Source organism: Primulina huaijiensis, chromosome 5 (genome assembly GCF_012295235.1).
Source record: "Primulina huaijiensis isolate GDHJ02 chromosome 5, ASM1229523v2, whole genome shotgun sequence".
NCBI lineage: Eukaryota > Viridiplantae > Streptophyta > Magnoliopsida > Lamiales > Gesneriaceae > Primulina > Primulina huaijiensis.
In genome coordinates, this window is record NC_133310.1 from 19,316,351 (window position 1) to 19,332,014 (window position 15,664).

General features: G+C 33.1%; 2 protein-coding genes across 2 annotated transcripts; one reads left to right on the plus strand and one right to left on the minus strand.

The window, feature by feature from the left end:
• The first annotated feature begins 8,852 nt into the window (after positions 1-8,852).
• Positions 8,853-12,391, plus strand: LOC140976853 (protein CIA1-like). Its single transcript, XM_073441219.1, has 10 exons — positions 8,853-9,182; positions 9,421-9,567; positions 9,669-9,887; positions 10,019-10,083; positions 10,656-10,721; positions 10,849-10,920; positions 11,112-11,174; positions 11,314-11,383; positions 11,940-12,023; positions 12,285-12,391. Exons 1-10 carry the CDS (start codon positions 8,988-8,990, stop codon positions 12,354-12,356), a joined length of 1,053 nt encoding a protein of 350 aa, XP_073297320.1. The 5' UTR covers positions 8,853-8,987; the 3' UTR covers positions 12,357-12,391.
• Positions 12,392-12,595: 204 nt separating this feature from the next.
• Positions 12,596-15,196, minus strand: LOC140977715 (G-type lectin S-receptor-like serine/threonine-protein kinase At1g11330; the record flags this gene model as incomplete). The annotated part of the gene is made up of 7 exons (XM_073442458.1): positions 12,596-13,055; positions 13,426-13,576; positions 13,661-13,898; positions 14,048-14,258; positions 14,324-14,529; positions 14,643-14,744; positions 14,941-15,196. Coding segments are annotated over 7 exons (1,467 nt in total), but the record flags the coding sequence as incomplete, so codon positions are not given.
• Positions 15,197-15,664: the final 468 nt, after the last annotated feature.

Genomic DNA, 15,664 nt, shown 5'->3' on the forward strand with positions numbered 1-15,664 from the left:
TCAAACACTCCACACCAAAAAGAGACAGCATATTATATTATTTTATTTTATTTGCGCAGACTCGCATTAAGACAGAATTTGGCATGATTGTTGTTTTTTTTTTTATTTCTTTAAAACAAAAGGATATTGGTGGTTTCACAGGGGAAAAGATATAATATTAAACACGTTATGTTCGATTAAACTAGTAATTTTGAAGTTGTGTACCGGATATAATATAAAAATTCATATATTTTAATCTAATGTTTTAAATCTAAATTAAATTTAAAAAATATTACTAAAAAACATTTAAAAAAAGAGTATAAATTATGAATTATCTAAAATAATTTTTATTATTTTTATTATTTTAAAATATTACATATATGATAATGAGGTATTTGCTCAAATTCTACCTAAAATATAAACGTAGAGAATGACACTGTAAAATCTAGGTGAGTCAAGGCCTATTCTTGGTATGTTTGTATAAGATAATCAGTCGAACAACTCATTATAAAATAAAAAATATTGACGGACCTCAAATTTTTTATTTTCAAGTGAAGCAGTCGATATTATCTTATACAAAACAAAAACCGAGAATAGATCTTCATATTTACATAGATTCAACCGTAAAACTTGGCTCCTTGACCGACCGTTTTCTCTTGTGCTCACGTGTTAATATTTGTTGGTTTCCAGCTGATTGTATCGGACTAGTGGACCATTGTGGTTGGTCAGATTTGGCAAATATGATTGGCATGTATACACTTAGTACCATATGCTTTTGTCAATGTTTTATAATTAGTATTAATCATATAAAATTCATTTGGACCGTCGAACCCAACCCGGCGGCTTGTGTTTGTAGTTTTGAGACAAGCCAAAATGCGAATGACGAGTTGCGGCCAATCCGCTCCATTGACACATTTTGACAGTGCTATATATATGCATTCGAGCATGACATTGTCGACGACTCCAGGCTCGGATGGTGCAACCACCATCTTTGCAAAAAATGTCATCTTTTGGAAACGGGTTCGGGTTAAACCAAACTTCCTGATATAATTACTTACATCGGCAACCGAATATGAGTTAGTATTGTAGTGCAACAATTTAAAGTTCAAGAACTTAATACGAAGAAGCCACTGGGAAAAAATTGGTTTTAATATTATACGAAAACTCATGTAAGACGGTCTCATGAGTCAATTTTATTAAACGAATATTTTATTTGGGTTAATCATGTAAACATATTACTTCTTTAATTCATTTCACGATTTATTCTCACGCTACATACTTTAATTTAACTCATTCTTCATTCAATTTTAATTTTGATTAATGTCATGTTGTATATCGAAATTAATTCATTTCTTTATCCTATTCATTTTTATAATTAGTTTATTCAATTAAATCCATTTCTTTCAACATTCACTTCATTTTAGTTTTAAATAATAACAATAAACCTAATTTATAATTACTAATGATAATATTTTTTGTTTTGTTTTGATGTTATAAATTACTTATAATGTTAAAATATTGGTTGGAAATACTATAAATTGTTGTGAAAAAGTAAAAATTTACGGTAAAAAAGTAAAAATCTCAAACTCTCAAAATTATCACACTACACACTTTATAATATTTTTCTCTCAACTCAATTGTGATTTTCTTCACAAATGAGAGATCTATTTATAGAAAATTTTTACAAATAATCCAAAAATAAAATACATCATTACCTACATCATCACACACTAATTTTCAATATTCAACACCTAATTTTACCTAATTTTCAACATTCAACATTCACATTTTCAACACAAATATTTAACACATTTTTAAATAATTTTTCAACACTCCCCCTTGTGATGATGATCATAATGATTGTATACATTACGTGTTTTTATACTGCCTCGTTAAAAACCTTACTAGGAAAAACCCATTGGGATAAAAACCATAGTAAGGGAAAAAGAGTGCAGTCACGTAAACTCCCCCTCATGTTGACACGAACAATTCTTCACAAATTTCGTAGATTGCGCATCCCAATATTATATATGTGCTTTCTGAATATTGTCGTAGGAAGTGCCTTTGTGAAGAGATCTGATGAGTTTTCACTTGATTGAATGTGACGAACATCAATACATTTATTCTTCTCAAGCTCCTTGGTGAATGCGAAGAACTTAGGAGGAATATGTTTAGTTCTGTCGCTTTTTATGTATCCTTCTTTCATTTGAGCAACACATGCAGCATTATCTTCATATAGTATCACAGGCTTCTCGTCGAATGATAATCCGCATGAGATTTGGATATGTTGAGTCATTGATTTTAACCACACACATTCACGGCTTGCTTCATGTAGTGCAATAATCTCGGCATGATTTGATGAAGTTGTTACAAGTGTTTGTTTCTGTGAACGCCAAGAAATTGCAGTGCCTCCACGAGTAAATACATATCCAGTTTGAGAACGTGCTTTGTGTGGATCAGATAAGTATCCAGCATCGGCATAACCAATTATACTTGGATTAGCATCTTTTGAATACAAAAGTCCCAAGTCTGTCGTTCCTCGTAGATAACGGAATATATGTTTAATTCCGTTCCAATGTCTCTTTGTTGGATATGTGCTAAATCTTGCCAATAAATTTACGGCAAAAGATATATCAGGCCTTGTACAATTTGTAAGATACATAAGGGCACCGATAGCACTTAGATATGGTACTTCTGGACCAAGAATATCTTCATCATCTTCACATGGACGGAATGGATCCTTTTCTATGTTTAATGATCTAACAACCATTGGAGTACTTAAAGGATTTGATTTGTCCATATTAAAACGTTTAAGGATCTTTTCTGTATAATTTGTCTGGTGAACAAATATTCCACATTCTTTTTGTTCAATTTGTAAACCCAGACAATACTTGGTTTTTCCAAGATCCTTCATTTCAAATTCTTCTTTCAAGTATGACACAACTTCTTGAATTTCCTTATTTGTTCCAATGATGTTTAAATCATCAACATATACAGCAATAATTACGCATCCGGATGTTGTTTTCTTAATGAAAACACAAGGGCATATTGAATTATTTACATATCCCTTTTTCATCAAGTGATCACTTAGCCTATTATACCACATTCTGCCGGATTGCTTCAACCCATATAATGATCTTAGTAATTTCACAGAATAACATTCTCTGGGTTTTGAACTTTGTGCTTCAGGCATCTTAAATCCTTCAGGGATTTTCATATATATATTACTATCAAGTGATCCATATAAGTAGGCTGTAACAACATCCATAAGACGCATTTCTAAATTTTCAGATACTGCCAAGCTAATCAAATACCGAAACGTAATTGCATCCATCACAGGAGAATACGTTTCTTCATAATCAATTCCAGGCCTTTGAGAAAAACCTTGTGCAACAAGTCGAGCTTTATATCTTACTATTTCATTTTTCTCATTTCGCTTTCGAATAAAAACCCATTTGTATCCAACAGGTTTTACACCTTCAGGTGTAAGGACTATAGGTCCAAAAACATTACGTTTATTTAGCGAATCCAATTCAACCTGGATGGCATCTTTCCATTTTATCCAATCCTGCCGATTTTTACATTCACCAAAAGATTTTGGTTCATGATCTTCATTATCATTTATGATGTCGATTGCCACATTATAAGAAAATATATCATCAATTTCTTCTATATCTTTTCGGTTCCATATTTTTCCAGTATTAATATAATTGATAGAGATTTCATGATTCTCGTCAGTTTGTGGTTCTGACAAAACATTTTCATCATCATGTGTTTCTTCAGGAACATCATTCTCTATTTTGTGATCATTATGTGTTTCTTCAGGAACATCATTCTCTATTTTGTGATCATTGTGTTTCTCTATGAATTTTCTTTTTCGAGGATTTTTATCCTTGGAACCAACTGGCCTTCCACGCTTCAGGCGTTTAATGACATCATGACTATCTTCAATTTGTTTCTTCGGAATTTCAATTCGAGCAGGGGCATTTGCAGCATGTATATATGATTTAGTTACCCCTTTTGTGTCTGCAAATGCATCTGGTATTTGATTTGCTATTCTTTGCAAGTGCACAATTTGCTGTACATCTTTTTCACATTGTTTTGTTCTTGGATCCAGATGTAACAATGATGATACATACCATGTAATTTCTTTTTCGGTATGTTTCTGTTCTCCCCCTAACATTGGGAAGATTTCCTCATTAAAATGACAATCAGCAAAACGTGCTGTGAACACGTCGCCTGTCTGTGGTTCAAGATATCGAATGATCGATGGACTATCATAACCAATATAAATTCCAATCTTTCTTTGAGGTCCCATTTTCTTTCGTTGAGGTGGTGCAATAGGCACATACACCATACATCCAAAAATTCTCAGATGAGAAATGTCTGGTTCTTTACCAAATGCAAGCTGCAATGGGGAGTATTTATGATATGCACTTGGTCTGATGCGAATTAATGAAGCAGCATGTAAAATTGCATGTCCCCATATAGAAATAGGGAGCTTTGTTTTCATAATCATTGGTCTAGCAATCATTTGCAGACGTTTAATCAATGATTCAGCCAATCCATTTTGAGTATGTACATGAGCAACAGGATGCTCAACAATGATTCCCATAGACATACAATAATCATTGAAAGTCTGGGAAGTAAATTCACCAGCATTATCAAGTCTAATTTTCTTGATTGTATAATCGGGAAATTGATTCCTCAATTTTATTATTTGAGCAAGTAATCTTGCAAATGCAACATTTCGAGTTGACAATAAACATACATGTGACCATCTGCTGGAGGCATCAATCAATACCATAAAGTATCTGAATGGTCCACATGGTGGATGGATTGGTCCACAAATATCACCCTGAATACGTTCAAGAAACATTGGTGATTCAGTTTGGATTTTGGCTGGTGATGGTCTTATAATAAGTTTTCCAAGAGAACATGCTTTACATTGAAACTTATTATTCTGAAAGATCTTCTGGTCTTTCAATGGATGACCATGTGTATTTTCTATAATTCTTCGCATCATTGTTGAACCAGGATGTCCTAATCGATCATGCCAATTGGTTAATATTGAAGAATTATCAATTACCATGTTTGATTCAATGGGACGTATATGTGTATAATGCAATCCAGTAGGGAGCATTGGTAGTTTTTCAATCACATATTTCTTTCCTGATTTATATGTGGTAAGACACATATATTTCTCATTCCCTTCATTCATTGTTTGAGTATCATACCCATGGGAATATATATCATTAAAACTCAACAAATTTCTTTTCGATTGTGGTGAATATAAAGCATCATTGATCAAAAATTTTGTACCATTAGGTAACAAAAATTGTGCTTTACCACATCCTTTAATCAAGTCTACAGGACCTGATATTGTATTCACCGTTGTTTTTGTTGGTTTTAGTTCCAAGAAATATCTTTTATCTCGGAGGATAGTGTGCGTTGTACCACTATCGGGTATGCAAACTTCAGCTTTGCTCATAGCATTTTCCATATTTGAACTTCAAAAAATATGCAATGAAAAAAAATTAATGACAATACATATTTAAATATAACACATATCATAATTGTACAATAAAACATTATCATATAAATACATGAAAAATAAATTATTGTACATTTATATTCTACCACTATATTGTTCATTTTCAGAGAAATCATTGAGAAAATCTGCAGCATCAATATTGTTCATTTCTATCCCACCAACATATTGATCATTTCCAGAGAAATCATTCATAAAATCAGCAGCATCAAAATGAGTTGAATCACTCAAACGGTCACTTCGCTCAGTGAAGTTGGTCTCCTTTTCTTTCCCCTTTATCGATTCTTTATAAAGTTTGCAAAGATGCTCAGGGGCTCGACAAATACGAGACCAATGTCCTGGAGTACCGCATCTGAAACAAGAACTTTCAAATCTTTTCGAGTGATTTTCATTAACACTCATGTTTTCTTGATGCCTTTTCTGTGGATGGTTTGGGACGTTATTTTGAGATGAGTTATAGAAATAACTATCTCGATTATTTTCAAAACCACGGCCGCGTCCACGACCACGACCACTTCCTCGTCCACGTCCACGTCCACGACCTCGACCTCGACCTCGACCTCGACCAAAACCTTGTCTTTGAATTTGATTTTGGTTTCCAGGTTTAAATTCATTTTTACTTACAGCATTTACTTCTGGAAATGCTGTTGATCCAGTGGGTCGGGACTGATGATTTCTCATTAATAGCTCGTTGTTCTTTTCCGCCACAAGAAGACAGGCGATGAGTTCAGAATATCTCGCAAATCCACGCACTCTATATTGTTGCTGTAGTGTTATATTTGATGCGTGAAACGTGGAAAATGTTTTTTCAAGCATTTCCGATTCTGTAACCTCATGTCCACAAAATTTTAACTGCGAGATTATTCTATACATCGCTGAATTGTAATCACTGACTTTTTTAAAGTCTTGGAATCTTAACATATTCCATTCATCACGGGCGGTCGGAAGTATAACTTCCCTTATATGTTCAAATCTCTCTTTTAATCCTTTCCACAGAGCCATGGGATCTTTTTCGATGAGATATTCACATTTTAAACCTTCATCAAGGTGTCGTCGTAAAAATATTATAGCTTTTGCTTTTTCTTGTGATGAAGATATACCATTTTCTTTAATGGTCTCGCTTAGACCCAATGACTCAAGATGCATTTCTACATCAAGAGTCCATGGCATATAGTTTTTCCCAGTAATATCAAGAGCGATGAATTCGAGCTTTGCCAAGTTTGCCATGGTGGTACTAAAAATTACGATGCATTTTATTAGTTAATGAATATTGCAATACAAAGTAATGGATAAACAACAAGTACAAGTATTCGTAAAAATAAAGAAAACACACGAGGAGGATATTCTCCGATAAATACAAGACTGGTGAGTATGATAACCAAAATAATTAAAAATAACCTCGTGAAAGCCATCTTCTTTTTTTCTTCGAAAATTTGATGAAGAATAATTTTTAGAGAAGAAGAGAAAGTTGGAGTGATTGAATGTATTTGTGAGATTGTATTTATAGAGCAAAAACTAGCCGTTTTGTTACCGTTTATTACCGTTGGTGTATAAGAAAATAAATGTATGTATTTGTATAATTTTATGGTAATAATATGGTGTATATAATATTAGTCATATTTAAATAATTATGTATATCATATCACATTATTATAATTAGGTGTCATAAGTTATTTTGTTTAAAAAACCTTATAGGCTTTTATACTTGTCGTATCCCTTACCGGGAGTGTGGGATGTCGTCTTAACATCCTCCCAGGATTTATAACAAGTTTTTGAAAAAATTATTTTTATTATTTCTAACAATAACATTATATTATATATTACATATATAAACAATAAATAAATAACAGTAAAATAAATATTATTACTTTTGTTACCTTTTTCTTCTGTTCGGAGCTTGGAAAAATATGGAGGACTTTTAGAGCTTCGTGCTGATAACGTGTTGTGAAAAAGTAAAAATTTACGGTAAAAAGTAAAAATCTCAAACTCTTAAAATTATCACACTACACACTTTATAATATTTTTCTCTCAACTCAATTGTGATTTTCTTCACAAATGAGAGATCTATTTATAGAAAATTTTTACAAATAATCCAAAAATAAAATACATCATTACCTACATCATCACACACTAATTTTCAATATTCAACACCTAATTTTACCTAATTTTCAACATTCAACATTCACATTTTCAACACAAATATTTAACACATTTTTAAATAATTTTTCAACATAAATTAAATAGTTGGTCTAAAAATACAATTTTCACTAAAATTAACACAAAATCTCATATGAGATGATCACGCGAGTCAAAAATATTATTATTCATGATAGTTATGGATCAGATCAACACTTGTTACGGTTATAAGCCCATAAGACCGTATTACATTAATTTTTTAATCTATATAAAATTGTATATGATACTATATTATTAATTTTGATGCAGATAAGATAACTAACTTTTTATCATGATGAATTTTTTAAAATACTAACAATACTCTTTTAAAATTATAAAGTACTCTATTTTCATTTATAAAAAATATTATAAAAATTTATTTTTGTAAATTATGTATTATCTTATCACTATCCTATTTACTTTCCAAAAATTTTAAAACTACTAAAATATTTTCTTTAATCTTTATCAAAAACTTTTGAATTTTTAAATGATTATATAATTTCTAATGTAAAAAACTATTATAAGAAAATATTAAATTAAAAATAACACAAAAAAAAAAAAATCACATATACGTACCAACACCAACGCGTGCAAAAAGTCGTTAATATTTATTAAGAATGATTGGAAGAAATAAAAACTAAAAATAATATCTTTGTAAATATAATGGAAAATTCATGTTTCGTGGTAATATAACTTGATTAATATCCACACAAAATTATAACGAACCACATTTTAATTAAAAAAATTTGATTTAATTTTATCGCATGAATACTAAAATCTTTAAAAATACACACGAAAATTTAATACTCTTAATACTAATTTTATAGTAAAAATTAATATTTAAAATTATGATTACAGATGGAAAAATTATAAAATTTGTAGTATTAACCTTTTTTTGCGTGATGATGTGGTGCCAGACATTGTTGACATGATGTCGGAAATTGTTAATTTGCTTGTTGCCAAGTCATCACTATGATATAAACGGCCAATTTTTTTTTTTTAAAAAAATTCCAAGTTATGAATTAAAATCAAATAATTTATAATTTTCCCTTCAAATTAATAACAATAATCAATTAATAAAAAACCTCTTTAAATAGTCAAATAAACGAAATACCGTTGGAAGCAGTTAGTAGTTACTCAGTTAGAAGCAGAGTACAGCTTAAGGCGGTTACTCAATTTTCAGCTTCTTCTCCGATTCGCCCTCTGAATCTCCATTTTATGGTGTTGAATTCTTCTTGATCAAATCTCGCCGAATTCATTTCCAAGCTCCATTCCTCTTAAGATGAATTTCGCGGATAGGACTTTCGAGCTGAAAGAAATTGAAACGCTTCGAGGCCATACTGATAGGATTTGGTGTGTTGCATGGAATCCAGCCACAGGAGTCGACGGTGTCCCCGCCATGATAGCTTCATGTGGAGCCGACAAAAAAGTACTCATTTGGGAACAGAACACCACTACTGGCTCTTTTCAGTGCAAGGTTCATTTTAAGGAGTTTGAACGCAATAAGTTCTCATTTATCTCTTCTAATCATATGATGAACTTCGGTGACACAGAGGTGTTTTTGGGTTTGAAAAACAAAGTACTTTATTTTAGTGTTAGATGCAGTTAATTGGTAACTTTGGTTAGGAGTTTGAAAATTGTCTATTTTTTATATGGATGAAAAATATAAGGTGAATGAAGTAGAGTTTCTGGTTTTAATGATTCTGTTTATTCAGGAAGTGTTGCCACAGCTGCATAATTCAACTGTGATATTTTGTGCCTGGGTGGCATCTGGCGGTCTACTGGCAACATCAAGTATTGATGGCACGACATACATTTGGAAGAGTTTCAAAGGAAGATTCAGAACCATAAATGGTTTTAAGGTCTGATCAAATGAAACATCCTATCGTGGGGCTGTGTGCTGGCAATGATTTCTTTGTTCTCTAGCATCTTTAATCTATGCTATTTGTGTACTTACATCCAGCGTTCTGACAAAGTACCAGTAAGTGTCTCCCTGAATGCATCTGGCGTGTTGCTCGCTACCTGTGTCCCTTGGAGACTGATATGGATATGGAAGGTAGAATCAGTATTTAGGAAAGAAAATGCATCACCGGTGGTAGATAGTGCAGGATGCGTTAAAACGATCCAGTGGCATCCATTGAAGGATATTCTGTTTTCATGCGGCTTTGACAATACTATCAAGGTATATGTGGTAAAAATAGAGCTATCAAGTTGTAAAATATTCGAATATCTGAAAATCTTTGTTTGCTTGATCTTTCTGTTTAGTCCACATTATCAACATTAATGCTGATGAGACATATCTAACTGCTGTAGATTTGGGTTCCGGATGTGGATATGGTTAATTGGGATTGTGTGCAAACTCTAGGTGAAAGTAACAGGTAGTTTCGGAATCTGCTCTCTATGTTTAAACAAACTCATTGCAGATTAATATTCACAGCAAAGTAACTGTGATTCATTATCCTGGCTTGCACAAAAGAACTTCTTGTGGGATATTAATGGGCATAATGCACAATCTATCAAACTAGCTTTAACTTAGAAAACTCTTGATCTGTGCGGTATTACTTGACACAAAAGGTCCGGTGGTGCTATGCTGTTAGCAACCGAAACCATCGCTTGAAAGACATAAATTGGATCTCAGAAATCCATGTTAATTGGTATACTTTATTCTGAAGATTTTTAAATGCTTGATGATTTTTAATCACTTGTATAAAGGCATTGATTCCTTTTAAATCCTATAATGCTTGATTACGTACCCAATTTTTGATTGCAATATATCCAGAGATTTTGATTTGTAATTTATTTGCTTCTTCTCTTAATGCTTTCATCTACTGCACTTCACTGGGTTATAAAGTTTCTAAGTAGTCTTAATTATTTACTTGAACATTTATTATTACTGATTAAATTTGTGAAATATTTTTTAAAATCTGGTACAACTGTTTTTATCTTTAAGTGGGAGCAGACATACAATCCGGGCCTTAGCTTTTAATAGCAGGGCAAACAAAATCGTCGCCTGCAGGTATGCATGGATTTTTTTTCTTCGTTTCTATGCTTACATGTCCAGCATGTTGGTTGCGTCTTGTAAGTAATTCCTGTACGAACATAGTTGTTATACTAGAAGTAACACAGTAATATTGATTTTGCAGCGACGATCAAACCATTAATATATGGAGTATTGACATTGAGACGATGCGGTATGGAGAAAGAAATGTCCCTGGGTTAGCAATGCTTCTCCATATGCATTTGATCCTTCACCTGCACAACTGCTTCAGATGGCCTTTCATTTTGCTCTCACGGCTCATTTGTTTCCTTCTTGGCATCAAAATTGTGTAGTCTGTTGTTCTTTTTTTTAAAATTCTAGTAAGTTTATATACATCTTGGTTTCATATTTTTTTTCACATTTTGTCAGGACACATTTATGTACTCTAACTGGTTATCACGACCAAACAATTTTTTCTGCCCATTGGTCAAGGTAGCAATATTTTGTTTAAATTTATCTTTCTTCTTTTTAGGCCTTTTAACTTTCCTATATTTTTTAGCCAATTTTGTCATTTCATTTATTCCAATGTATTAGACTTGCCTGATCTCATTTTGAGAGGTGAATGTTCCAGGGAGGAAATAATTTGCACTGGGGCAGCTGACGGTGCTATATGTTTCTTTATTGAGAATGAAGATAGATCGGTATATTTGGATAAATACAGCAATTATGCGTTTGATTAATTCTCTGTATTTCCATTTTAACTTCCTTGCTACCATGAATAGAAATTGTGTCCTCATTTCTAGTAACTGAGTTTCTATGCGATGAAAGGCCTCGAAACATGTTATGTATCAAGCAAGAAGATCTGTTAAACGAAAACTTGTATCATACAAAACCTCAAAATGGCACAAAGCCTGTCTAAACCGTCTGGCTCCAGCAAAGTTGTAACTAGAAGGGCAGATCCTCTGTGAATTACTATATCTTTACTCTCTTATATTATGTAACCATATCCACTTGATGAAACTTTCATGTACGCTTGCCTTGTTGGAGTGTGATAGGTTATAAAATCATCATGTCCACTACTCTTAGGTTAACTCACAGCTATCTAATTGAAATGCTGTACGTCCTAGATATGATTTGTCATTGGCATTAACATCAAACATTTATATTTGTCTGTAGAAGGTTACATTAGTCGGACTTGGTAATGTTTATACCTCTTTCATTTTTTTACAATACTTATTTTTTCTGGATATTATACAGTTAGATGAACCTGCGTATAAATTGCTACTGAAGAAGGACCATGCTCATAATAAGGATATAAACTCAGTTCACTGGAGTTCCAAGGTTAACGAGTCATACTATTAACTATATTCCTTAAATGAAGATTTTCATACTGGAGTTATTAGGCCGAGATAAATCAGTTGTTTCAAAAACCTGAAAATCTATGCCTACCTAATTGTATGTGTTGATAGATGTCTCTGAATCATTGGATACGAAATATAGATCTTCCATGCTGAATATGATGTAATGAACCTTAATTATCATGCGTTTTGATATTTCTCAATCTCAAATATCTTAAACCTCACTTTGCTGCCACAAATATAGGATAACATGCGTCTTGCCTCTGCGAGTGACGATGGAACAATCAAGATATGGGAATTGGCCCCCCTAATTTGAGTTTTAACTGGCATCGTTGCTCTACCATGAATTCGGTTCACCTATTGTAGAAATACTGTTGATGATTCTCATTAGTTGTATCAATGGTAGCTTCTGAGAAGTAGTACTCTTCCTAGTCAAGTTTTTCCAAGTCTGAAGGAGAGTACACATACCTTGCTTTCTGAATTTGATACAAAGCTTTAACATGGTTTTTGAGTAAATAGTTTGTCATTTACTTATTGTTTTTCTTTGGCATGCAAACTTTTTGCTCAAAAGTAATGACAGCAAGGTCTCGTACAGGCAGACATGAAATGCTAAAGACACCATGATAATGATGTGCATCAATATAGGACACAAAGATTATCCACAATAATTAATCGGACTTTACGATGTATAGTGCTTGAGGAGTACCAATTCTTACCGGCCTCCAATTATAGTCAAGGTGATATCGTTTAAAGAACACTTGAGCGAACTCTTTTCATTTTCTGGAGTCCTTCGATTCAAAGTAAATGCAGGTTGTCTTGGAGGAGGAAGCTCTGCAATCTCATTACTAAGCATAGATAGGACTGTAGAAATATTTGGCCTATCTTTAGCAATCTCTTCAACACACAACAGACCTACATTTGCATATCTCACAATCTCTTTTTCCATTGGTGAATCATGCACTAAAAGAAGATCAATCAACTTAACAATCTTTCCTTCATTCCACAATTTCCATGCCTGCAAATATTCAAGGTAAAAAACCCGATTTAAATTGCGTTTACATATATATGTCTATCCTGAAATACTCCTCCATATGATAATTAATGGGTAACCTTTATCATATAAAATAGTGATATTGAAATTAAAAGGTAATTATTTACTCCCAAAGCTACCGTAATACATTAGCTGGAAAAGTACTTTAACTGGGATATTCTAACTAAAGAGTATAAAAGTTTATTTTGTGTTGTTTAAACTAAAATTTTCTAGTTTTGTTAAAACTAAAATATACACTAATCTCTCTAGAAAAAAAACATACACTTGTTTTACTAATGTGACATTTAATTTTTTTTTATTCAGTGAAATTCTGGAATTTTCAAAAAAAACTTACATATCCTATAAGACTGGGGGTTTGCTCGTCATATTGGAAGCTAGCATTTCTTCTCCCACTTACAATCTCTAGCAACAGAACTCCAAAGCTAAAGACATCTGATTTTTCTGAGAATCTTCCATATAATGCATATTCAGGGGCCATATAGCCACTGCATAATGTGAATTCACCATAAGCGATAGAATCAAGCACATAAGAAATATTGTTAGAATGAAGCAGTAATGTAAATGCTCACTATGTTCCAACAACCCTTGTTGTATTGGCTTGATCTTCTTTTCCACCAAAAATTCTCGCCATTCCGAAGTCAGATATTTTCGAGTTCAACTCTTCATCTAGTAATATGTTACTAGGTTTTATATCTCTGTGAATGATTCTTAACCTCGAGTCTCTATGAAGATATACAAGACCTCGGCAGATTCCCTCGATTATGATCACACGTTGTCGCCAATCAAGAAACCCTTGTTTATGTGAGTCTGTAAATTTGAATGCAGTCCAAGATTTCATGAAACACTAAACAAGAGAACAAGAATCTTAACAAAATCCATCGATGATAGCACAAGTGAGGAATATTCAAGTAAGTGGTAATGTAGCACCAAATAAAAACTATGCATCAAATACTCACCAAAGAGATACGCATCCAAACTTCTATTTGGCATGTATTCATAAACAAGCATATTTTCTTCACGCTCCACACAGCAACCAAGCACTCTAACAAGATTCCGGTGCTGAAGCTTAGAGATCACCTCAACCTCATTCATCAACTCCTGCACCCCTTGATTGGAGGAACTCGCAAGCCTTTTAACTGCTATTTCTTGTCCGTTAGCTAGCAGCCCCTATATACCAACCAATTGTTTAATTACTTGATCAACACATTATAAAAACTTCAAAGTTTATATACTTTGTAGACTGGACCAAAGCCTCCCTGTCCTATCTTATTGTGTATGTCAAAGCTGTCTGTCGCATTTGAGAGTGCCCCGTATTCAAATAGAGGCAACTCCTCCAGCTTAGCTCCAAAAACATTATGTTTGAGCCAGGTTTCAGCTGTATACCAGGGGCTGGGTGGATCTTTCTCCACACCTCGGATTGCACTTTGCTTGCTTCCTGCTATGAATGTGCATAAAAAAAAATATACGCCAAGTGACTTTTTATGAATTGATATCTAATCAATAACTCGATGTTTGTAGTTGATCTGATTTTTAAATTATTTAAATAAATACCTCTATACTTCCACAGAAAGTATGCACATAAAGGAACAATTATCAAAACTAGAATTACTGCAGCTGCAATAATTGCTTTGTGATATTTCTTCTTAATGTTACCTGCAAAAGTTTAAGAGAGATAAAGGGAACGAACTTTCTTGAGTTCATCTATGCTAGTCTAAAAGTTAGACAGTGAAAAGTATAGAGAAAATTGACTTTCCAACTAAATATGCTTAGAACTTAATATTCCCGGGCAATAAGCTGAATCAATGGAGATGAAAATTAAGTCTTTTTCTTGCAAGAGGAGAATTCATACCTAGTTCTGAATTTGCTAGTCGAATATACAAGTCTGTGCCACCACTAGAAAGCCTCTGCACGTCGATTAAGCTTTCGGTCCAGAGCATACACCCAATGCCAGCATCATATGCGTAAGCTAAACAAGAACAATTATTCAAGCATTGGCTCCGGCATTCTGGTTCTAAACCAGGAAGCCAACTCAAACGATCTGGCACTTTCACCGTTGCCAGCCTAAAAAAACCATCTTCTTTTCCCGTTTCCCCTAGAGAAGAGTGTTAGAGGAGATGTCCTGCAAGTCAATTGTTGGCTAGGGATTTTATTGACTAAAGTGAAATAAACAATCTTTATTTTAATATAATTCATTATTTCATGGTTTGTTATTTCTTTATCTGTATACCTATGTTATCAAACATAGATAAAGACCTTGATTATACTTTAATACAAATGAATCGTAATTCGATGTTGAAACTCGTTTGTAAACACTATATGATCTAAATTCGTTCCTAGTCGATTCAGCAACCTAAAACATGGATAAATGTCGCTTGAGCTCGAGACTAGCATCTGTGATGTTGTGTACTGCGTTTCTTGGTAAGGACATAGAGATGTCCAAACATACAGATGGGTAGTAATATGATGATTATACCGAACAACCCTCCCTCGGACTTTCCAAGTGGTTATCATTAATCGAGAGGATAAGTCCGTGGTTATGATTGTACACCATTAGTCCTTACGACCCGGGACAA

Coding starts and splice junctions, on each gene's coding strand:
- LOC140976853 (XM_073441219.1), top strand. CDS start 8,988: ATGAATTTCGCGGATAGGACTTTCGAGCTGAAAGAAATTGAAACGCTT. Junction 10,084..10,655: donor ACTCTAGGTGAAAGTAACAG/GTAGTTTCGGAA, acceptor TTTATCTTTAAG/TGGGAGCAGACATACAATCC. Junction 10,921..11,111: donor GGAGAAAGAAATGTCCCTGG/GTTAGCAATGCT, acceptor ACATTTTGTCAG/GACACATTTATGTACTCTAA.